The sequence below is a fragment of the Daucus carota genome, chromosome 4 (genome assembly GCF_001625215.2).
Source record: "Daucus carota subsp. sativus chromosome 4, DH1 v3.0, whole genome shotgun sequence".
Taxonomy (NCBI): domain Eukaryota; kingdom Viridiplantae; phylum Streptophyta; class Magnoliopsida; order Apiales; family Apiaceae; genus Daucus; species Daucus carota.
The window spans coordinates 47,660,351-47,684,748 of record NC_030384.2 but is presented as its reverse complement, the minus strand read 5'-3'; the positions used below and the strand labels follow the sequence as shown (position 1 = coordinate 47,684,748).

The 24,398-nt window shown below is 33.4% G+C and overlaps 4 protein-coding genes across 5 annotated transcripts; 2 read left to right on the top strand and 2 right to left on the bottom strand.

Annotated features, from left to right (window-relative positions):
- The first annotated feature begins 2,600 nt into the window (after positions 1–2,600).
- On the top strand, positions 2,601–4,898 carry LOC108218821 (multiprotein-bridging factor 1b). Its single transcript, XM_017391940.2, has 4 exons — positions 2,601–2,868; positions 3,584–3,667; positions 4,280–4,362; positions 4,515–4,898. Exons 1-4 carry the CDS (start codon positions 2,736–2,738, stop codon positions 4,632–4,634), a joined length of 420 nt encoding a protein of 139 aa, XP_017247429.1. The 5' UTR covers positions 2,601–2,735; the 3' UTR covers positions 4,635–4,898.
- An 851-nt stretch (positions 4,899–5,749) lies between these two features.
- Positions 5,750–8,682, bottom strand: LOC108218820 (tubby-like F-box protein 7). The gene is made up of 4 exons (XM_017391939.2): positions 8,201–8,682; positions 7,191–7,278; positions 6,907–7,036; positions 5,750–6,490 (listed from the first exon to the last, which is right to left on the bottom strand). Exons 1-4 carry the CDS (start codon positions 8,579–8,581, stop codon positions 5,914–5,916), a joined length of 1,176 nt encoding a protein of 391 aa, XP_017247428.1. The 5' UTR covers positions 8,582–8,682; the 3' UTR covers positions 5,750–5,913.
- A 6,686-nt stretch (positions 8,683–15,368) lies between these two features.
- Positions 15,369–17,993, bottom strand: LOC108216850 (uncharacterized). Of its 2 annotated transcripts, none has more exons than XM_017389706.2 (6): positions 17,856–17,993; positions 17,079–17,142; positions 16,475–16,547; positions 16,296–16,361; positions 15,858–16,018; positions 15,369–15,607 (listed from the first exon to the last, which is right to left on the bottom strand). In XM_017389706.2, the coding sequence occupies exons 2-6, from the start codon at positions 17,108–17,110 to the stop codon at positions 15,586–15,588; spliced, it is 354 nt and encodes a 117-aa protein (XP_017245195.1). In that variant the 5' UTR covers positions 17,111–17,142; positions 17,856–17,993; the 3' UTR covers positions 15,369–15,585. The 2 variants fall into 2 exon arrangements, with proteins under 2 accessions (XP_017245195.1, XP_063947478.1); XM_064091408.1 differs by having other exon boundaries at positions 17,079–17,135; positions 17,856–17,948.
- A 1,355-nt stretch (positions 17,994–19,348) lies between these two features.
- On the top strand, positions 19,349–24,267 carry LOC108219428 (uncharacterized). The gene is made up of 8 exons (XM_017392881.2): positions 19,349–19,495; positions 20,171–20,287; positions 20,374–20,567; positions 21,094–21,199; positions 21,318–21,465; positions 21,582–21,721; positions 23,342–23,508; positions 23,646–24,267. The coding sequence occupies exons 1-8, from the start codon at positions 19,435–19,437 to the stop codon at positions 23,937–23,939; spliced, it is 1,227 nt and encodes a 408-aa protein (XP_017248370.1). The 5' UTR covers positions 19,349–19,434; the 3' UTR covers positions 23,940–24,267.
- The last annotated feature ends 131 nt before the right edge of the window (positions 24,268–24,398 follow it).

Genomic DNA, 24,398 nt, shown 5'->3' with positions numbered 1-24,398 from the left:
ATTCTGCAAATTGAAACACCAGCAAATGTCTATATCTCTTTAAGGACATCATGAGGATTATAGTCTATGAATATCACATCCAAATCATATCAAGCCTGACTGCACCCATTCTCACTCAGGGAATGTCTTAAATTATATTAAGCTTCGTGTGAGAATAGTTAATACTTAATACGCAACCCTTCTTAATCACTCCCAGAAACACTTAAAATTGACAAGGCAATACGTTTGCTAAATAATCTATCAACTTAAGTGAAACATTTCGCTTGCAATATAATCAACGAAAAGTTAAACGCCCCATTCTTTTCATTTCTTTTTACTAGACATTGAAGTGGAAGTTCATGAGGACCAGGCTGCAATAGTGAGTAACAAATAACCAAAAACAACATAGTTACCGAATCAGAAACTAAAATAGAGTGACGATTTTAAGTAAATATTACATCAGATCCCGACAAGTGTTATCAATAGTAGGGTTATAGTATCTTGCTGATAAATCTAAACAAGATCCGTGTAAACTTTGAAAGATTAGACATAACAAATTTTCCGCACATATTTTTTCTGCATATTGTCCAGTTACACATTTTGTCAAATTTACAAGGAAACATATATTAACTCTTAAGCAGGACAAAATATCGACAAACTTCCTCAATTTCTAAATTCAGAGCTGGCCCTAGAGATTTGAATGCCCTCGCCGAATTTTGAAATGGTCCCCCTTTTTCTTAAAGAATTCTAAAAAATATCCATATTAAAGTCACAACATTCATATCAATTTCTTACAACACTAAAACTAAGAACTGTAGTTTATATCAAAATGCAAGCTCAAATACAATTACTTATGAATATATTCGCAACAATTTATGATCGCCAGTGGATATTTCTGTTGTAAGATTCTATTTATATTATAATTTTTTTGATGCCTCTCATCGGAGTGATGTCCTAGACACTCGTCTTTTTCCCCTTAGCATAACAACACAGTACTGCTACTTCTGCATGCAACTGAAACTAACAAATTCATCTGATGAAAATCTAAATATCTAATAAATAATTTCAAAAAAATCGTTAATGAAACAAGATATATATATATAAGCAGATGAATTGAAATATATACTTGTCTAGGACACGAAGGGAAAGTGACGGCTCCACTGTAAACGGTGACTGAACGATATTTTTGACAAGCTCTTAGCACCTTGTACAAACGCCAAATAATCGGTTCGAGGAGCTCCAGCAACATTGCCGACCACCAATTATGTGTTGCGGAGACGACATTGAGAGAGGAGGGGGGTTAAGAGAGTTTTGAATAAGCTAGAGTGCCGGTTTTTTTTTAAAAAAAAAATATAAGCTATAGGCTTGTTTCTACAAATTTAATTAAATACATATTTTGTGTTTCGTGAGTAAATAATTGATATATAATAAAATTAATTATTTTATTTCATCTTCTTTTTTCCCTTATCTTTAAAGTTTCTTGTTATTTTCCATTTCCTGCCACACCGCTCCTACAATAATAATAATAATAATAATAATAATAATAATAATAATAATAATAATAATAATATGCAGCTTTTTCATATTCATAGTCATAGTTTTATTCATTTTCTTTCTTTTTCCTTCTTCATGAATGTCTATAAAAAAAATTCTCATATCTTGAATACTCCTTCCGTCCTTTCAATTGTTTACACTGGGACGGTACTCGACTCGTATTTTAATATTCTTGTTAAATATAGTTTAATATATTATTTAAAAAAATTATTCTGAATAAAAGTTTAATTTTAAAGTTTATCTTTAAAGTTTTCTTTAATATAAATTTAATATTTAAATTTTGTTAAAACAAGAATTATTTATAAAGTATATTTTATAAAAATATTAAAATACATGTCAAATAGTGAAAAAAATTATATAAAATTAGCATGACGGATGAATGACTTCAAAATATTTCTCTTAAATTATGCACACCATCTCCTAGTGTTATATATCGTACTATCTTTTTTAATAATTATATTAATCGAATTTGACAAAAATGGGTGATAGAATAGAAAGAATATTTAGTACATATTATATTTAATATATAATGTCTTTTTTCCTAAGAAGCCGTCCATACGATTGTGTTATTATAAGCTCGTTTGTTTGAGTTTACTACTTATAACTATAAATTATTGAGAATATAATAATAAAAATAAAAGTGACTGTGAATAACTTATGTCTTATCAGTAATTTTGATAGAAAAATGGTTTAAAAAATTTAAGTTACTAAGAAAAAACACCTCAAACTTTTTTTCAAAACAAAAAACATCTCAAACTAATTTTAAATTTTAAGTCAGTTTATGACTCATTTCTAATTTTAAAACTGACTTAAAATAAAAAATGACTTAAAAGCGGTTGGACCATCGCGGTCAGACTTTCTGCTTACTTTTTAGATAATTATTTAACATATAAATATTTATTTATTTATATACGGTCGAACTTAATTCTTTAAAATACGACCAGCAACATTATGATTTACTGTTGATTTGAAGTTGTAAATAAAATTATATTTTATTTTTAAAAGTAATTTCTACGACTTTGGAATTTGTTGAAAAGAACCCGTGTACTTATGTCTATCCGTATGAATTATTGGAGTATATATTCTTAACTTTAATGAATTACTAGTGGTATTTAAAACCTCCAGCAAAAGCAGATATTTGGATATACACGAACAATATTTCATAATTTTATCATCGAGAGAGAAAAAGAGAGAAGAGAGAGATGTCAGGGATTGTTCAAGATTGGGAACCCGTTGTTATCCGCAAGAAAGCTCCCACCGCCGCCGCTCGTAAAGATGAAAAAGCCGTCAACGCCGCTCGTCGTGCCGGCGCCGAGATTGAAACCGTCAAGAAAGGTCTCTCTCTCTCTCTCTCTCTCTCTCCCTCTCTCCCCCGCCCTCTCTCTCTGTCCCCTCCCCCGTTTCAGGGTTTTGATTTATAGTTTAGATCTGTTCAATACGATTTGATTTATATGTTTTTTTTCTCATATGTGTTGTTTTGATTGACATCGTTGATCTGATTCTTTGTATTTCATAATTGATTATAAGGATTTTTGTAAAACATAAATATAGATAATCTGTTTTTAATTATTAATTGTTCCCTTTTGCTTCTTTTGTCGGCTGAAACTTTTTTTTTAGCTAAAAAATAAAATCGATTAGGGCTGGTAAGAACCGAGTGATATATAGCTGAATTGTTTATGTTATTCCTTTCAAGTTTACTTGCCTCGATGAGGGGACCAATGATTTTATGTACATCGGTGTTTGGTTGCTGTCTATCTTATCTGGGCTTACGCTCTGTAATTTGTGGGTTATTTTTAGGGCAAACAAGTAAATAAGAAGTGATTTATCAGCTGTTACAACAAGACATATGTGAATTTTGTCCTTACTTTTGATGAAAGAATGCGCATGATTAAGATTGATCATCTTATTTATAGGTCACATATTTAGTTCTTGGTGAACCTGGTTTATTGTAAATTTTGCTTTCGACTCTATTGGTTGTGGTACGTTGTTATTTGCCTAGGTTTGAATTGTTTGATTTTCGGTGTAAGACGTGATTTTCTTGATATTGCAGCAACTGCTGGGTCAAATAAGGCTGCCTCCAGTGGTACATCTCTGAACACCAGGAAGCTGGATGAAGACACTGAAAACCTAGCTCGTAAGTAGTAGAAATTTTTATAGACAATGTCCTATCTCTTAGCTCTAAAAATAGTTTGCTTGATTGTTTCTTTTCTATTGTGCTCTTTTCATTTGGCCTTCTGGGTTAGTCACAAATCCCTTGAAGAAGAGTATGGCTAGATGTTTTCTTACTCAAAAGTGGTTTAGTTTCATATTATAGGTTTAATTGTGATTCATTGAGCAATGCAAGTTGGCTTCCTTCTTTTCGGAAATGCTATATGTGTTAAAAAGTTCGACTTTCTTTATATGTCTACAAAAGCATTGTCAGAAACTTCTTTCAAAAATTAAAATAAAAAATTTGAAGTACCATTTTGACAAATTGATCATTTCTGAAATCAGATTCCATATTTCCAGATGTCCTATCTTCCCCTCTATATGTTGATGTGAATTATTTTGTGTTCTCCTTTCTTCTATTCCATTTGTTGTCCTTCTGTCAAACAATGCCATATACGAACTTCACAAACAAGCTGTTGAAGCTGTTAGGTCGAATCAGTTGTATTAGTTGGATTCTAGCTTGTCTATGTTACTGTATATATGCAGCAGTTTCTTCTGTTATTGCCTTAGTATTCATCTAATTGTTTGAGATACTCAGATGAAAAGGTACCGACTGAATTGAAGAAAGCCATTATGCATGCTCGGAACGAAAAGAAGCTCACCCAGGCTCAGCTTGCCCAGGTATTCCCCCTTACGTTCTCCAGAATGTGTAATTAATAATGATATGGTTGCTACTCCATGCAAAAGCAGTGCTTGCGCTAGCATGTAAATGATTTTTTTCAGTATTGCATAGAAATAAAGTTAACTATAAGTTTGTCCTTTGTGCTCTGCAGATTATAAATGAAAAACCCCAAGTTATTCAGGAGTATGAATCTGGAAAAGCTATACCAAACCAGCAGATAATCAGTAAGCTGGAGAGGGCCCTTGGTGCAAAACTGCGAGGAAAGAAATAAATCAGACAATAAGCTGGAATGGATTGCCTTTGTGGCAATTCTAAGTCTTTGGAGGTCTTAAGAAGTGGTGGAATTTACAAACTTATGTTTTCCCCGAGTTTTTAAGTACTCTTGTGTCTGATACCTTTGTCGATAGGTAGTACTGACTATGAACCTGGTTTTACTTGTGCGAAGTGAATCTGGTTTTCACCTATGATAAATTTGGATAATGTTTGTTGGAGAATCTATGGCACCTTATGGTCTGTTTTATATGTTTTTTCTTTAGTGGTTTGTAGGAATTATAATTTATACTCTGCATGTGTGTGTAATAATGATGAGCAGTATTCACAAGCTTATCCCTGAGGCCCTTGCCCCCAGTTAATCATGTAAATCTATGGTGGTTTATCAAGTGCTAGAGAGACGACCCTCATTTGACAGGAAAAAGGACTATTATTTTCAAATATTATGCACTATGAAATTGATAATTTTTCCGCAGGGAAATTGGTGAGATGGGGAAATGGATTAATACATATAAAACCCACAGGAGATGACAACCAAAAACCAAAGTTGCATTGATGAGTTGAGGCCTTTCAAATTTTTAAGACAAAATAATGGCTTTACTTGGTCTTGGAGCTAATAATTTTGAACCAGAAACTAAAGTTTGCATTGATGAGTTGAGGCCTTACAAATTTGCAAGACAAAATAAAGGCTTTACTTGGTCTTGGAGCTAATAATTCCAAGGTTGCTATCACGAGCAAAAGTCTCTCACTGGAGGGTCAAACCTTGAAAGCATTAAAAATGAATGGGACTCGGCCTTGCTTGACTTGTTATACTGATTCTGATTCTGATATCCCAACGTTAAGTTTATATGGTCGGAAAGAATACACTGTTGATATCCCAACGTTAAGTTTATATGGCCGGAAAGAATACACTGTTGAATGGTCTTCAGGCGCGCTAATCATTCTTTATTTTTTTTAACCAATTGTTTACTGCAAACTCTGTTGTTCCTGGTAGAAAACAAATCTCTTTCTTACATCCCTGATGTTCTTTCTCATTCAGGAAACAAATACTGGTGTATAGTGCTCTCCAACATCTAGGTCTAAAGGCACAATTTCAAATGTAAGCTGCAATCTATGTTCAAACAAAGCATTTATCCCGGTATGATATATACACATTTCATCAGGCAAAACAACACAACCCAAAAGTGCGGAGTTCATCTAACAAAATAAACAAAGTGTTTCTGCAACAACACAAGCTTGTCATAATTAGTGATCAACAGTTACATACAGGAGGAAATGAGTTATTCGCATGCCAGTTTTGTGCCGAAACTGGTTAGACAGATGGCAAATGCCTGAAATGCTGACAATGGCTGCCTGTAATCCATCGTAAAAGTATCATCCCCTACCTTCCCGAATTGCAAGAGCACTGTTTCCTCATCACCTTTCCCTCCTGGCTGGCTTTGATCTAATGTTGCAACTAGTTGAAAGTTCTTCACAGATGCAACTGTAACCCGACCATGAAAATTTAAGCACCAGCATTGCAAGTGTTCATGCCACCTTGGAGCTTTATTTCTTAAAGCTGTTTGTCCAAAAGCAGCAGAATCGGGCGCCTTTATTCTGAAATCATCCTCAGGTCTGTGAGCTGCAGTTCCATCTGAACAAGGGCATTTGAGTGAACATATCATCCTCCTAGGTCCTCTTGATTTCAATAAATTGAACTTGTACGAGATCTGGCCGACTTCAAAATTCCCTGCAGGAACTTGGGGACTTATTTGCTTACTTGCAAAACGACGGCCACCTCTGCTGCTCGATGGCTTTGCACCACTGTGAGGAGGCTTGCTATCATAGATAGTAAAGTTGGTTCCAAGGAAATCCGAACTGCATCAGTCACAAAATAAACATCAGCATCAGCTTAGATATTATTTTCCCACAAGACACTCTTTCCTACGATGATATATATATTCTTATGTACTAGCACCACTAATACTCTGTACAATGATCTAAGACCCAGTATGATCCTGTATTAGACACATCATTCAGCGAATGACAGCAGCACCTCAAAAGCTTAAGATCCTTAGACTCGGACACCAGACTATCTTTACACCAAAATTTGGTGCAAAATTTGGAATAATGAATCGATAGTAAATTGAAAAGGAACTTACGAATAAAGTAGTGAACAATGTTTCGTAAACGATAACATTACCAAGAAAAGTGCCATAAAATATAACGTGTAAAAGGTTTTATAGATGATATAGGACTATCTTCCAAGTACCACTAGTAGCGAAAAGCCTCACCTTAATTTACCAACATATGCATTGCTTCCTTGGGATAGGTCATCAGCATCAAGAGATATTATGTACTCGGTGTTAGCTCCATGCCTGTACCTACGTGCTGCCAATAGAAACTTACCCTTATCTGTAAATGCTGCAAAATGAGGCATAAGAAAATAATGGTTACAACAGATTCAGCAGAAGAGACGCAGATGGCACCAATGCAAGGTAAATACTTATTAAGACAAAAACCAGGACTGTTGCTGCCATGAATGAAAAACTGGGAAATTTCAACCGAAGAGACTTACAAGGTGTAAGGGCAAGTGAAAGGTAAAATATTCCATTCTTCTTGTTTCTTTTTATTAGACATTGAAGTGGAAGTTCACGGGGAGCAGGCTGCAACAAAGAATAACAAATAACTCAAAAAACAGTTCAACAAAAACTAAACATAAAACCAACAATTTAAAAGAACATATTGTATCCAGATCAAGACAATAAAAAAAAAAAACAATTCAGTAATACTGCTTGGCTGAGAAATTTAAATATGACTCACGTAAACTCTAAAGAGTAAATAGACCATTCCACATTTAGTTCTCAGCTATCAAGTTCACATTTATCTCTTTATACTGTCCAATTTTACCATTCTGTTGCAATTTCTACAGTGAAACATATCTTAAACACCTACAATAAACAGTCTGTAAAATACTGGATATATCTTCAAACCAGAATTGCAAGTCCATAAAATTAAACAATTCAATTCCATGAACACAACAAAATTTTGTTAATGCGCAATGCTTTAATGCTTAACTACTAATACACTTTGATTAAAACCGTATTTCCCACAAGGCTAGAGGTTATGTAAAATTGTGGAAAATTACTAAATTCATTCTGTGATACAATAACTTAAGCCATCTAAACAAACACCGTCTCATGTAACTTCAAATCAACAGTACTGGATTCATGAATCTTACCCTTCATTTGAACTGGTAACATGCACTGAAGTATCCTCTATCACAAACACGATAATATTAAGAACATAATCATATAGATAAAAGACTTGCTTAAAACTGTGAAAGGTAGGTCAACCAAATTTTCCGCATCAAGTACTCAAAACCATGAATTAACCTCACATTTTCTTTTCGGGATATATCCAATTTCACACTCAATACAACACAAACTATACACAATTATATAGACACACACTAGACAAAACTGCAGACTCATCAAATCAGAATCTAATTATTCAATAAACATACTTAAATTACAGATCTGATATCAGATAAATCTAATAAAATCAAATAATTAAATAAATTTCTACCTGCTTAAGACAAGAAGGGAAAGTAATCTTGCCACTTTGAAAGGGCGTCGTAACAATATCCTTCGTAACCTCTCTCCACCTCTTACAAACGCAACCAAAAACGACGACGTTCCGTCGTTGCGGCCAGCGATCCTCGCTATCTTCCAACCGCCGAATAATCTCTCCGAGCAGCTCCGGCAACATTGTCGACCAGGAAACTCCACTCGCCGCCTCAAGATCCGAACTTTCCGGCAGATCGGCGCCGGTCCGGCGATCGTCGTCGCGGCGATCATTGCTGCTATGCACCGGCTGCGAGAACCTGAATTCGCGCAGCGATTTGGAGATCGTCAACGAGAACGACCGGCGCGAGAGGAAGGATTTTTTCGACGAAGAAATCGACATGTTGTTTGTTCTAGAGAGAGAACGAGTGTGTAAAGAAAGTGATCCCAATTTTTTCTAGAGAGAGAGAAAGGTGTTGAGTGAATAAATAATTAAATTCATGTGAGTTCGGAGCTGAATATTTATAGTTCCTCCATCCTAAATAAACTCGAATGCATCATTTAATTCAGGTAATTAAATTAATCAAGCTACTAAGTTAGTGACTATACTTCGAATTTCTAACACTATATTATCTTTATATATTTTAAGAAATATAAAATTTAGGATTATATGTTACTTTTCTTAGTTAAAAATTTAAATTACAAATTTCTCAACAAAATATAAATATAGATTATATTATTATAATTTTAAATATCTTAAAAGATATATAAATTAAATATAAAATAGATTATAAAACAGATGGTTATTACAAATTATGAATTGTTAATGATATAAAATTTATAATCATATAATTCCTCTATTTAAATTTACTTTTAATCAATTTAATTAATTATAATGATAATTTTTTAAAATAATTTTTATTAGTTATTTAATAATATATATTATCAATTTTTTTCGAAATGTATGTATGTTTTAAAAAGTTAATTTATTATAATTATTAGACTTGAATTTTAGTTTTGAAATAACTGGTATTCAAAATGATGAGAGAACACAGAGAATATATACTATTATTTTTATTTAAAATTAAGATTGATTTGAAAAAGTTATATAAAATAATTTATTGTTGGAGATTGAGCGATGAGGAAGAGGTCAGTTAGGTGTATACGTGTACACGGCAGGTGTTTCTAACTTTGTATAGATCAATTTGTTGTTGGAAGGGTAGAATCGTAAATTTACATGGAACTGGATAGAATTGTCTAAAGTTGACTGGTCCTAAAATTTTTGTGCGTACTTGCTATTGTGTTTTCTGACTTTTTTGTGCATTGTGATAAATGGTTATATACTTATATTTAATTAATGATCTTTTAGATTAAATGATTAAGCTAGATCTTATGACTTTGCCCCTAAATGCTAATCATTGTTATATTCGCACACAGGATATCAGGTAGTATTTGCTTCTTTAAGACATCAACTAGTATTTGTTGATTTAATTATACGGTTTTGCGCAGCGTGCTCATTCACACATATTAATCTACTAAATTTTTTAATATATTTAATTCATTTTAATTGATTTATAGCATTTTTTAACGATGGTGGATTCCAACATATACACAAACACATCAACCAAAATGAATTAACTATATAAATTTTAGTTGTTAATATGTGTTTATGAGCACACACTAAATAGACTAAATAAACAGTTAATTATATGATCGGAAGGTTATCAAATACGGAAGTAAAGTAACAAAGATAGCTTATTTTTACCACGAGCTCTCAAGATTCTAAATTTGAATAATAAAATTGCAATACTTAATATTTTTTACTACGAATTATAATATTATTTAAATATCTTTACATGAATGTCCAAATAGAAAACAATACTATATATTTTTCACAAATTCGATTTTAACTTGTATATGTTTTAAAAAATGTTGATTGTATAAGATTTCGTCTATAGTAAAAATTCATATCCGACATCACATTTAACTAGTTAGAACGGGTGTGAGATTCGACATAAACGCATATTTTTTTATTTCATTTTCAGAAATAATGATATAAATTCAAATATATGATAACAATGATGTGAAATTGTGCTAGTTACAATCCAAAATTAATTCTGTTATAAAAGTTTATCTGGACCATCCGATAGGAAAAATTGATTAATGGTGCATAATTTTATACAAAACTCAAGTATATAAATTAGCAATTATAAAGAGCACGATTGAGTAGTGCAATAATTAAAACATTATCTTCTTTTGTCCCAAGTCATGATTCGACTCTTGTTCATATCAAAAATATCTAGGAACACAGCAATAAGTCATATAAACAAAAAAAAAAGAAAAAAAGTTGGCAATCGTAGAGAAAAATAATATGGGTTCTTCGGAGAAGGAAATAATAATACCATGGGCGTAATAACCCGTATCTACCATAGTTTGTTACATAATATTTATTTTTAAATTAGTGTTTTCCATGTTTTCTTTCGGTTACATCTGTGAAACAACTTTCTGGAATCCGGATCACCGATGTGCATGTCATTCTTTTGTTGTCAAGAGAGTTACATGTTTATTTTACTTTTTCTGTTTCACAATAATTGAAAGAAAATTGTTGTTGCTGGCTTGTCCATGTTCTTCTCTTCACTTTGGTTAAACGTGCGGACGACCATGAGTTACATAAAATTCACACACACGACTAGTGTTTCAGAATCTTCTTGTTTTTCAACTGCTCGAAGTTCTTTTTACCCAAAATACATGTCATTTAAATCTTTAGTATGTTCGTTAAGATAAACAGAAATATATCCTTTTCTCACCAAAATTTTATAAAGTAATTCGGAACCCCGTGACTTGATAAAATAGCTAAAACAATTATGTACTTCCTTCGTTATAAAATAATAATCTATTTTAACTCCTGCACATAATTTGATGTATAAAAAAAAATCATATTGCAATACATCAATTTTCAAAATTCTTCACCCGGATACAAATTTAAAATCTATATTTTTATTCAAAAAAAACTAAAAAATAATATGCAAAAATATTTTTTTTACACATCAAATTATATGTAAAAAATCGAAACGGTTATTATTTTGAAATGAGGGAACTATGTAACAAGAAATTTTATTTAGAATTATTATCGTAATTCTACAAAGTAAGTGACCGCAGATACGCGCGAATCTAGATAATCTAGTAACGCAAATGCGCCAAACGTCTGTTTCCAGCGCATCTTTGTATCCAGATGTTTTGTACTTTGTTAAGTCCTCTTGCGCGTAAATCTATATACAGATATACTACTACTGAAGCTTATTCGAAAATTGACAAAATACTAATCAAACCAAACAGGAGTTCCACCAAACGATAATTTCACACATATATCCCTGAAGAAAGACCAGGAAGTGATAGAATATTACATTTCCCCGTTGAAAGATTTTAAACAAACAAACAAACAAACAATTTTCTTGACTTTTAAATTAAGCTCGTTCCTTTCCCCGTTGAAAGATTTTAAACAAACAAACAAACAAACAATTTTCTTGACTTTTAAATTAAGCTCGTTCCTCTGAAGCAATACGCATCACAGATTGTTATCGACTTGTCGACCATGGACAAGACTTTAGGAGTATGACTAACACAACCCAGAATTCTACACAACAACACACATGTGGAACTCAAATCGAGTTAGGTTTAGACATGTTCAAGAATCTGTCGTCTGAACAGCTGGTGAAATGGGTGCCGACGAATCAGTTTTAGCTAATAATTCAAGACAAACAAGAACGGTGTATCATCTGAAAGTATCAACCACCAGCAACTACAGTGGGGTTCCAAAACAAGCTGTAAGAGTCTGAATTGTAGTAAGCTGGGGTCACAATCCGCAAGTACCTGACTAGGCAAACTTGGTAGCAAAACCTACGACCACATGTTTACTTAACAGATAATCGACTATGTATAATTGCTCTAGTCTTGTCTTTAACAACCACCCTGATCAACAAATGTCGCAAACCATAAATTGGCTGATTGCAAGGGAACATGGGCACAAACTAAACATTACATATTATACCATGAACAATGAGAAGACAGAACAAAAGTAAAACAGTATTCTATTTATTCCTTTCAATTCTAGGGCATAGGATTAGTCTTGATACTCAATACTTTGTAAATAAGAGATCAATATACCGGTTCACATTACATAACCAACAGCATATCTCAATTCTAGTAAAGCTAAATAAAACGTAACTAGAAAGGTCACAATACAGATTAATAAAGATTCACAAACTCTTCATGTTAGACTCTTGGCAGTTGACATACACGTGGAAGTTTGACCAGTGTTGTTCAACTAGCAGAGAGAAGTTTGCTGCCAAGTCGGAAATCCCATTGCATGATTGGAGTAACCCCAAATGAAGAGCAGTAAAAAAGTGCAAGGAACCAAAGAAAAATACCTTATACGTTATTTAAGCACGAGTTTGTGAAGCATAAAAGGGATAACACATAGGTAAGTGTCACATGCATTTTATTTATTTTATACAGCTAAGATTTGGAATTATATAATTAACAGACAAATAATTAGTCGAGCAATCAAGTGTGTCCCTATTGCAAAGCCCTAAAAGACCCTATCCCCCATTAGCTGCTTGAAGGACAATGAAATTAATATTTCCCAATGAAATGTAAGGCTGAGAGCCGGATTTTTTTAGAAAAATGGAGTAAATGAGGCTAAAGAAGTTGCTTGCAATAGATAATTTGAATCTTAATTCAACAAAAAGAGATGCAAATATAAATTTCCGATACTGAGAGCATGCACCAGAGTCTAGAGTCCCAAGTTATTCTAATGTTATTCCACAGTCATTGCCAAAACCTTGTGCTTATCAACTCGAAAAATTAACTTGCCAAACCTCACCTAGATCTTAAAACTCAAGTCTGAGAGCATAAATTTAAGAAACCATTATTCAGGAATTAAGGACAGTTTGCTACATGTACTAAGAGTATGTGAGATAAATGACGAACCTAAATGTACTAATTTTTAAACAATTGTCAACAATATATTCAAATTTCATTCCATTCCTTCCAAATTCATTCACCCAAACCAAACACAACATAAGTGTATGTAGAATAAAAGAGCAACATAACTGGAGTACCAAGAAGGCCAATATAAATGGAAGTACCAAGACACCTTCAAGTGAACTAACAAGTGACCACATTCTTTTCTTCAATATTTTTGGCTACCAAGAACAAGCCAAGGTTCTCTAAGGATCTTCTTATTGAACTACCAGATGCTAAATGCTTACTTTTAACAACATAGCCGAAGCAAGAAACTCTAAAGCATTCATAGGGCTGCATAATTACACTATAAACAAATCCTCATTAATCATAGATAAAAAATATTGCTGTCAATCACAATTCCCCTTCATTCCATTAGTTATTCACTACTACTAATACTAATTTAATCACTGGATACCCGCAATTACCTAACCAGGCACGAACAACGAGGCTTAATGTATATATTTTTCATTATCGGCATCAAAATGTAATCCCAATTTCCCGATACAATTATCACACAGTCAAACATTCATCGCAATCACAACGGAACAAACAACGAGCATTGCAAAAGCCTCTTACAAAACCCTAGACAAGAATATATTTATTCAACAGCATTTTCCACCGGCTTTTCGAGCTTCTGTTGTTTAAGGAGAGCCTTCTGCTCCAGCTCTCTCCACTTATTGATAGCTGCCGTACACACAACTGAATACAATCACAAAAAAATCAATATAACTGAATTAGAAATAGAAGCAGCAAAATAAATAATCTTAATTAGGGTTTGTAATTGAGATTAGTTACAGCCGGCGCCGACGAAGTAGAGCAGACGAGCAATCTTGGGCCCAGCCTCTTCCGCAGGTCCCATCTTTTCAAACCCAATCCACAGATGAATTGCTGAGTATATGTGCCGGATCCGAAACTAGGAAACCACGATCCGGTGACTAAGGGCTTGTTTGGCTAACTAACATATCTTTTTGTTGCTTTGTATAATTTAATGATGAAAAGACGGGTTTGATTTTATATTTTTTGAAACAACGGGTTTGATAAAATAAATAATGTTTTTGAATATTTTAATTACTAATATGTAATTTATTCAAATTATGCTTTTGAATATTTTAATTACTAATATAATAAAAATTCTTTAAATTTAATAATGTTGGGATCAAGAAAAAATATTATTTCTGTGAGGTTATTGATTAAACGATTATTATTACTTAACTGAAGTTCAACGGTATTATACATTGTATTATAATGTTTGTGGTAAATTTCCTATATTATAATTATTCAGATACCAGTTGTATCTAGGGGTGAACAAAACCGACTCAAACCGCGAAACCCGACCCAAACCAACCCTCTTTTGAATCGATTAAACTGAATCGTTCAAAACCAATAATTAAATGGGCTCATTTTCGAAATACACGAATAAATTGGGTTGGATCAGGGTTTAACATATTATAACCCTTAACCAACCCAACCCAATCCGTTTATATACAAAACAAATAAATTAATTTCTATCGCATGATCTTTATGTTTAAATATAGAGATGTTACAATATAGTGCATGCAGATTCTTATTTACAGTCTCATTTGATTGTATTTCAAGTATTTTAGTTTGTTTTGCTAAGTAATATGACCATAATACGTGGAATTAGATTGATCTGGGAAATATAAATATGAAATGATAATATAAATTTTGACCAATCTCTAAAATTTTGACATGATAATATAAAATTTTGACCCAAACTAACCCGAACCAACCCAACCCAATATAAAAAGGGTAAGATTGGGTTAGACATATATTTTTGGATTAACGGGTTGAATTTTTGAAAACCGAACTAATTGGGTTGGGTCGTGTTATTTGCTCTAACCCGACCGAACCAACCCGTGTTCACCCCCACTTGGATCCACCAAAAGACTGCTGAGTAAAACTAAAAAGCGAAAATAATTTCATGGTATCATGTTGCATCCTGAGTTGAGGCTCGACTATTTGAAATCTTAGGGCAGTGCTATATTATCCAGGGGAAAATGTCTCGGAATTTGAAATACAGAGTACTTGATAGCAGCATAAAAATATGAATATCAAGACAAGGCTTCAGTAGCCTTCTTTTCTTGATCGATCATCATAAATTATAACTTGTAATATAAGCAGATACACACACTAGGGAACGATAATTAGCAGGAGAAGATGATTATATTAAGCTGAGTTAGTAAATAGCCAATTACAGAGTTATTTGGACTCGGAACTATCACAGTTCCTCGATCCTAGTTTGCATGATTGTTTAGAGTTGCATCCTATATGTACTACAATCAACTATACACTGATACACACTTAATTATGCATTGAAGGTCTGGATACTTCATGCTTTTGCTTGCTGTCTCCAGTGTGTTATCAATTCCTCTTCCTACTAGACCTGTATAAATAAGATCAAGAGTATATTAAATCATACAGGTATGCAGTATATACAAATTGGAACAATTTAAAACCAACCACAGGAATTTGAGTACTAAATCTGAACCACTCGTGTAATAGATCAAAGTCTGATTAATTTCAGCAGATCAGTTTCTAAACACAAACAGTAACAGTGGAAAATGACATTAGGGGAAGGAATATGCCATAGAGGCAGAAATAAGGTGTTGACTGTTGAGTACAAGTAAATTTACCTTCGGGTAGCAGGAAGATCTGAGGAAGAAGTTGTAGGGGTAGGAGGTGAAGCAGAAAGATTATCCGACATTGATGCCTCAGAAGGCACTACAATAGCAGGCACTTTCACTGATCGAGGACGCCGAGTATATACATACCGAATGTCTTTTTTTGAACTAGGCTGCCAAAAAAAAAAAAAAGTTCAACATGATGAAGAGAGTATAAAAAGCTACAACTGAAATATCCCAACATAAAGCTAAGATGTATATTTATGTAGATCAACATAAACTTACTTGGGAATAAAATAAGGTCATAGCTTTATTTTCTATAAAATAACAAGGAGACACAAAACTTAAAGTCCACAGATTATGTCTGAACTATTATGACCCTAACAGAAACATAAAATCAGAGCTTTTAAATATTTGGCAAAAGGAATCAACTTTAAGCTATAGATGCACCTTCTTATTCAGACCTTGAGCTGACATGGCTTCATAAAACTTGCGCATCAGCATCTCTTCCTCTACCTTAACAATCAAGCAACCTTTCAGTCAGTGCTTGGGATTAATAACGCTATAAATAATATTTCAGAATCACTCTGTGTATGCAGATGCAGAGATGGTAAACTTAATCATCGGACCTGAAGTTTCTGCAGTTCATGAGTCATTGATCTGTAAGTATCCCACAGGAGCTCATGCTGTTTCTCCAAATGTCTGCATATGAACATGCCAACACTAAACATTTGATACAATCAACCCCAACCCCCTTATTATATATTATAGAATATACAGAAACAACTGGAAGTTGCAAAATATTTCACTTAAAAGAACAGAAACTCATTACACTATGTTTGATTCATGAGAATAATTGCTGGACTTTTTGCCTATGTGTTCTGAATTGACACTATATTTTAGTTCTCGAATTGTCTATTGAGAAAATTAAATAATCATTATCAGTTCATTTCCAAGGATTTAATAATACATACAAAGGGGTTGAAATGAATTAGAAAGTGATTAGAAGTAGCATACACAATTATTTCAAGCAGTTATATATCTCAAAAAGAGTTAATATTCTAGATAACTGAAAAGTTATAATTCTTGCAAACAAACACTGCCTAAAAGTTCTCACTAATCAACTTTGTTTTAAATTGTAGTAGAACTTTAGTGATTAACTGTAAAGGATGAAATGGATTTGACTTACATTTACCATTAAACTGGTACAATTAAGAAATTAAACAAGCTTACTTGGACGTTTCCTGGATGTATCGTGGATCCATTCTTCTACATGTAGTTGCTATCTACGATCTACCTGCCAATATTGGTTTCCGCATGTATTAGTGTGAACTTTTTACTCGGTCATAGAATGATTTTAAGTGTTGTTACACTAGTAGATAGAAACGATGGCACAACGTCACAATTCATTATTTTCAACAGTTGTGGTCGTAGCATGTCATAACAACTCGATAGACCTAATTTCATCTTAACTCGACACAATTTAATTAAAAGCAACATTGCACTTGACATACATTAAATATGTTGATAATGTGAAACAATCCACTACTACGGTCCAATTAGTTAACCGAAAGGCTCAACATATAACAAACATGATCCAACGACATCTCAAACCTCTGAAATGTTAATAACAACAATCCTCCTCATTCGTAAACCAGGACTACACACTGACACACAACTCACATCTCCCTCCATAAAACTTATCCGAAAAAACCGCCCAATTTCAAAAATTCTACAAAGGAAACTCAATTAAATCTCGCGATTCTAATGGAAACATTCTGGAATTATACAGAGAGCCGGAGAGGAAATTAAGCCAGATTAAATGAATGAAGATCAACCTTGTTGTTATAAGCAAATGTGACATATAAAAAGGGATAACATTAAGCTAGGGCCTAGGGCTTTATACAATTATGCTAATTGTAAGCATAGTAAAACAAAACAAGTGTAAAGAACAAACGATTATAATATATGTTTGCGTAATTGTATGTATAGGTGTATAATATCAGTTACCTTCTGCTGCTCCGGAAGCTCCTCGATTTCGGTGGTTTCTGCAGCTCAACTCGGGAGGCTCTGCAAGTCTAAACTTTTTACATTCATATATTAATTAATATGCTCAAAATAATCGAATTCAATATTATTCGTTTAATTTGGTGTAATTTATAGGTTTTTTGTGTTTGTTATTTTGATAATTTATACTCGCTGATCCGCTGTATAGATTATTATTATTATTATATATTTTATTTTTTCAAATAACAAAATTAAGTGTTTTATGTGTATATTACTCAAAAAAAGAGAAAGTGTTTTATGTTTATATATAAGTTTTATTAATATTAATAGTAGCAAAATCAATCAATAATATATCGTTGATCAATATTCGGAAAAAGGAATTTAGAATAATTTTTAAAATTTAAGATTTTTCTTTTTATAATAAAAATTAATTTATTCATAATATAAAAAGTATGATATTATTTGTTTTCAATTTCTCGGTATTATTTTTTATTTTCATTGTCGACGAGACGACGACCCCAATATAAAGTGCAACAGAAAAACTGATCTGTTATGACGACTAAACTACGTCGTTTGGACATGGAAGAGGTTTTAGGTTTTAACAAGCGTTTAATGAGAAGAGGGTTTTGATTAGGCCTGTAAACGGATCGGATTTGGATCGGATCTAGCTAAATCCATATCCTAATCCATTTAAATTTATCGGATTCGGATCGGATCGGATCAGGAGTCGGATATTTTACAAGTCAATCCATATCCGGTCCACTCGGATCATAGATAATCGGATCGGAGCCCCGATCCACCAAAAATTATGAAATATATTTTTTCACCGTGAACAATGTTTTAACTTCCATACAAAAAAAAAAGAGATATTTTCTAGCTATATTAATTCATAAACTTTAGCGTAATAGGTAAAAAAACTAATAAATCAGTATTTAATAAAAACTTTGTTGGTTGTTCCGATAAAAACTTCAACACAGAATTTATCAAGTAAATAGAAAAATAATAAATAAGTTGCTTAATACATTGGAGGAAGCAAATTATAATTTACTCCTCTATTAATAAGGATTAAAATCGATAAATATGTCTTAAATACGGAACCAGGTGATTGAGTAGATTTTAAGTGGAAGAGTTAGCTCATGTGTTTATACTCACTCTACATAAAAAAAGAGTGATTATTAGATTAACCTGATAACAAGAGTGAGAGCCATGTCAAGAATTAGGAGCGGCTCATCGATTATAAGAAAATATGATTTAGGGTTTTGTCTTGTATCTTTAGAAATTTTTATTTTGTATGTAATATATTAATAATAATATATTATATTATAATACAATATAATATAAAATATATAATATAATTAAGCATGAATCGGATTGGATCGTTAACAGATCGGATTTGACCATATCCATATCCATTCTTTATCGGACCGGATTATTATCGGATCGGATTATTAGCAGATCGGATTTTTTTAATAAGGATCCATATCCATTTATTTAACCACGGATCGGATCGGGTCGGATCGGATATCCGATCCATTTACAGGCCTAGTTTTGATCGTACTCGTACAGAACACACACAGATTGAATGGAGACAAGAAGGGGATTAAAGTTAAACATCGGGATCATACATCCCGATCTGGGAATAGGTACTCTGCTAATCCCTCTCATCTCTTAAAGAGCTTCGTGATCGGAAAGAAATATATTATTTTATCGAATTTATTATTTTATCAAGAATAAAAATATATTATGCGAGCTAGACAGCTAGTATATTATGATCCAAAAAAATATTATTTTAGCCTGGTTATTATTTTGTGGAGTTTAGTGTATTTAATAACTTAATTACAATGTGCGCTTATTTGAGATTATTCTCTTTATCATGTTGCTTGCTTTCAAAATTTGTGCATATTTGATGTTGATATGTATGTTGACTGTTGTGACTTGGAAGTTCATCGAGAGGCTACAAATTCTGATAATCTATACACGTTGATCAAGTCGAGATCTGTTGTGAAGGAGTTTATAGAGGAATTTGGTAGATGATTTGTAATGATAGGATAATTGAATTACGGTAATTATAGATGATCTGAGGATGGAGAAATTTGGTGTAGATTCGGGTAAAACGCTAGTACTTAGAAAACATAGGCATTCTTAGATAAAAACCACATGATACTGTGCTCTGTCTGTTTTTGAGAGTCTATAGTTGATTGCTGCTTATATAATTTATATATTACTGCTCTGTAGTTATTCTTTTATTTGTGATGTTACTCCTTTACCTCAAGGTCTGTTTCTAACCTAAGTATGATGTTACCGGATATGACGAGTAGGTGGAGCAGAAAGGTTAATTGTTGACGCTGCTGTACAACTTGCATCCCACGGGCATAATGTTCATATTTTTACTGCACACCATGATAAAAGTCGATGTTTTGAGGAGACTCTTACCGGTGAGTAATTGAGATTGTCAAATGGTTGTATTGCACATTCGGAAATAATTGACTACTCATCTGGTTATATATGAAATTTTGTCCAGGTACTTTTCCGGTTACAGTATATGGTTCTTTCCTGCCCCGACATTTCTTCCAGCATTTTCATGCATTATGTGCATATCTTCGCTGTATATTTGTTGCCCTCTGTATGTTATTTATGTGGAAATCCTTTGATGTTGTACTCGTCGATCAGGTCTCTATAGTTATCCCACTGATGAAGCTGAAAAGGTCTTCAAAGGTGATTTCTAAGTATGATGATACGTTATTTACTATAAATTTGATATTAGATATTAAGGTTTTTTAAAAAAAAAAATTGATTCATTTGACTATACCTAGTAGACTAATGACAGTTTTATTTAAAATTCATGCTAATTGTAAAATCACATTTTTTTTAAAAAAAAACTGGTAATCAATGTTTGTAATAGATTAGGCCAATTGTGGATAGTTGTACTTCATAGTTTAGGCTGTCCAGTATAAATTCGTTCTGGAGGCAAACCAGTTTGCAATAGTGATCAGAGTAACTATATTACCCATTGGAACTGAGATTTTTCGAAATCATGGCATCTCACTGCCCTATACACCATTGCAAACTGGAACTTCATATGTACTGATGCTGAGTGTTATGCTTTTGTGTTTGTGTAGCTTATTTTCTTTCCAGTTCCCTGCATGTCCTCTTATTTACTTCCCGTCCATCATGACTGTAAAGTGTTAACTCCGTCATGCCCATGGTTTGGAGTCGCTCATATTGTCTGCCGCCTATACAGGTTGTATTTTATTGCCACTTTCCTGATTTGTTGTTGGCTCAACATACAACTTCTCTGAGGAGGGTATATCGGAAGCCCATAGACTTCATTGAAGAAGTAACAACAGGTCTAGTAGACTTTGTTTGCCGTTTCATATTTTCCTTGAGATTATCCTATTTATATGATATTTGCAAAAAAAAAAAAAAAAAACACATGTTCTTATGCAATTACTGGTAAAAGTACAGGAATGGCAGATTTAATACTGGTTAACAGCAACTTTACTGCGGCAACTTTTGCGAAGACATTCAAACATCTTGATTCACAATCAGTTAGACCAGCTGTGCTTTATCCAGCAGTAAATGTGGAACAGTTTAATGAACCTGATGCATTAAAGTAAGAATAATGTTTTTATTTCTTGTTATCTTAGATCTATTGATATATCAGAAGTGCAAAATTTGTGCTCCCGTCCTTTTGAATTGTAAGTTAATAATACTAGCTAATTTCTTCAGGTTGAATTTTCTTTCCATCAATCGATACGAAAGGAAAAAGAACATAGACTTGGCTATTTCTGCATTCTCAATGCTTTGCAAGGATGAAACAAATGTTCTCCAAGGTCATGATTTGGCTGATGCTACCTTGACCATTGCAGGCAAGTTTGTGACATATTGTGGGTTGAAATCAGGCTTTATTTGTACTTAATATCTTATCTGTGATCTGTTCTATCAAGCTATCTGTATAGGTTAAGCTTGCTCCATGTTTTGGTATCGCCATACACCAATGCTCTACATGCTCTATTTTTCATTTTTTAGCACTGAAGATGTATTGTTGGTTCAGAAGAGTTGGTAATTTCTTGTCTTCAACTTCATCTCGTGTAGTCAGTGGGTTGTTAGAACTATATAAATCAATGTCGTAAGCTTAAGTATTGTTCTACATCATTTTGTTCTTTATTTGCAGTCCCTACAAGTCAGCTTGTTGGCCTAGAGTGTATTCATTCTAATTGGCAACTCTTAAGAAGTTTTTTCCTTATATATATAGAATTTTAACTCTTAAAGTAACCCTGTCTCGCATATACTATATTTTATTTTAACGAATGTCCACCTTGCCTATATTCCATTAGGGACAGCATGACCTGAACATGATTGCTTTAGTTGCCATCATTTCAAATTTGGTTAAGAGTAAATTTCAAGGCACTGGCTAAACTTTCGAGAGTTTTACAAAAAAGTGGCTGGGTTTTAAAAATGATAATATTGTGGCTGGAGTTTTCCTCCGTCTTTTAATACAGTGGCTGCCGTCAACTCCCCCCCACCAACGGGAGTAACGGAGCTAGGGGTAGAGTGGTCCCTCAGCTGAATTCCATATTCAGATATTTGATTTTGTTAATCTCCCATGTCTATCTCTTTTTCCCCACATCATTCCTTCTCTTTATAAATCTTTCTGCATCTCTCTCTATAAATCACTCCCAGCTTAAACTCCCAAACAATTCTTAGCACAATTAACACCACTCTCTCCTCACCGATATCTGTAGGTACTGTCTTAATTTTGCATCAATTTCGTGCACAATTTCACTCTGATTTATCAAAATAATGGCGAGTTCAATGGCGATGAGCAGCTTATACAACAAGTCATCTAAGATGTTAAGATTCGCGATGAGTTTGTTTCTAACGGTGGTCCCGGCGACGCTATTCTTCTCGAGCTTCAAGGAGTAATTTTTAACCCTAGATTACTAGATGTTTTTTATTTTGTGTTTGTCATTGATTTTGTGATTGTGTTTGTGAAATGCAGTTTATTGTGTTTCAATTATGTGTGAGTTGTTAATTGGCTTAATTATGACCTTTGTTTTGTAATTAAAATCCCACTTTACCCTATCTCTGTTAGTCCCGTTAGTGAGGAGTTGACGGCAGCCACCATTTTAAAAGGCGGAGGAAAAGTCCAGCCACAATATTGTCATTGTTGAAAATCAGCCATTTTTTTGTAAAACTCTGAAAAGTTTGGCCGCTCCCTTGAAATTAACTCAATTTGGTTACCTGGTGTAAATTATCATAGCTTGCCTACAATAACTTTACGTGTATGCAATCTTCCAAGAAAATTTAAAAGAACTACTTATGGAAGGGGTGGTAACCAGATTTGTTGGATTATATATGAGGGCAACTAATTTGTTTGACTAATGCTAATTCTTGATATACTGGCACTAGGAGCCCCCTGATACATAAGCAGACATATATTGCAGATGCAATAAAATGAATTGCTTTTTTGTTTTTTTTCCTTCTAGGTGGTTTTGATAGACGCCTAAGAGAAAATGTTGAATATTTGGAGGAGCTAAAAGCACTGGCTGATAGAGAGGGAGTGTCTGGTCGTGTCAAATTCATCACATCTTGTTCTACATCAGAAAGGAACGCATTTCTTTCCGAATGCCTGTGCGTTCTTTACACACCAAAGGTACCAGGGATTCCAAAGTGTGTGTGTGTGTGTGTGTGTGTGTGTGTGTGTGTGTGTGTGTGTGTGTGTGTCTATTATGCATGAACAAGAGTGGCTTTGATGTGTTTAAATTTCTAAGTAACTGTACTTTGGTGTAGGATGAACACTTTGGGATTGTTCCCCTTGAGGCAATGGCAGCCCATAAGCCAGTCATAGCTTGTAATAGTGGAGGCCCTGTTGAGACCATCAAGGATGGAATAACTGGGTTCCTCTGTGACCCTAATCCAGAAGCTTTCTCTTTGGCTATGAGTAAATTGATTGGGGAGCCACAGCTGGCACTGAATATGAGAAGAGAAGCCCGACGACATGTTGAAAAGTCATTTTCTACCAAAATATTTGGCCAAAACTTGAATCAGTATCTTGTTGATATAGTCCGAGAAAAGAGTGATTAAAAATCCTTACCATACGGCATGATGATAGATTCTGAACTTCATAACCTTGTTAATTAAAAATAGTCTGAAACGTAATTAGAAAGTTGCCATTTTGATCAAAACCAATTTATGTAGACATGCTAGCGAGAATTGAATGCAGAGCCTGGGATGACAAGAGATAAGTATTTACCAAAAGACCATAATTAGTTTGTGCCATTCTGTAAAGTTGACCAGCTATCTCCAAAATCAATTAAGACCTTTTCTTTGGGGTTACGAAGTAGTAACATTATATTTGCATTGGTAGTTTGTATCATTGATTTCATTTCAAAAGAATATTATTTTGCTGAAATTGTTTCAAGGAATCAAGAGCCACATTGATCCTAAATTTTTTTGTTTTATAGTTGATGTCCTTGACAAATGTCAAAGCCAATTCCAAGTTACGACCCCATTACTCTTAGTTCTGAAAGCCAAAACCCACAT

Bases quoted from the DNA above. Each gene is read 5' to 3' on its own strand.
- LOC108219428 (XM_017392881.2), top strand. From the start codon at position 19,435: ATGGAGACAAGAAGGGGATTAAAGTTAAACATCGGGATCATACATCCC. The intron at 20,568-21,093 runs GTGATTTCTAAG...CCGCCTATACAG, and splicing joins AGCTGAAAAGGTCTTCAAAG to GTTGTATTTTATTGCCACTT. The intron at 21,722-23,341 runs GCAAGTTTGTGA...TTTTCCTTCTAG, and splicing joins TGCTACCTTGACCATTGCAG to GTGGTTTTGATAGACGCCTA.
- LOC108216850 (XM_017389706.2), bottom strand. From the start codon at position 17,110: ATGGATCCACGATACATCCAGGAAACGTCCAA. The intron at 16,548-17,078 runs GTAAGCTTGTTT...GTTCATATGCAG, and splicing joins TACATCCAGGAAACGTCCAA to ACATTTGGAGAAACAGCATG. The intron at 15,608-15,857 runs GTAAATTTACTT...TTATTTATACAG, and splicing joins GATCTTCCTGCTACCCGAAG to GTCTAGTAGGAAGAGGAATT.
- LOC108218820 (XM_017391939.2), bottom strand. From the start codon at position 8,581: ATGTCGATTTCTTCGTCGAAAAAATCCTTCCTCTCGCGCCGGTCGTTC. The intron at 7,037-7,190 runs GTAAGTCTCTTC...CTCATTTTGCAG, and splicing joins TTCACTTGCCCTTACACCTT to CATTTACAGATAAGGGTAAG. The intron at 6,491-6,906 runs GTGAGGCTTTTC...TGACTGATGCAG, and splicing joins GCATATGTTGGTAAATTAAG to TTCGGATTTCCTTGGAACCA.
- LOC108218821 (XM_017391940.2), top strand. From the start codon at position 2,736: ATGTCAGGGATTGTTCAAGATTGGGAACCCGTTGTTATCCGCAAGAAA. The intron at 3,668-4,279 runs GTAAGTAGTAGA...TGAGATACTCAG, and splicing joins AGACACTGAAAACCTAGCTC to ATGAAAAGGTACCGACTGAA. The intron at 4,363-4,514 runs GTATTCCCCCTT...TGTGCTCTGCAG, and splicing joins CCCAGGCTCAGCTTGCCCAG to ATTATAAATGAAAAACCCCA.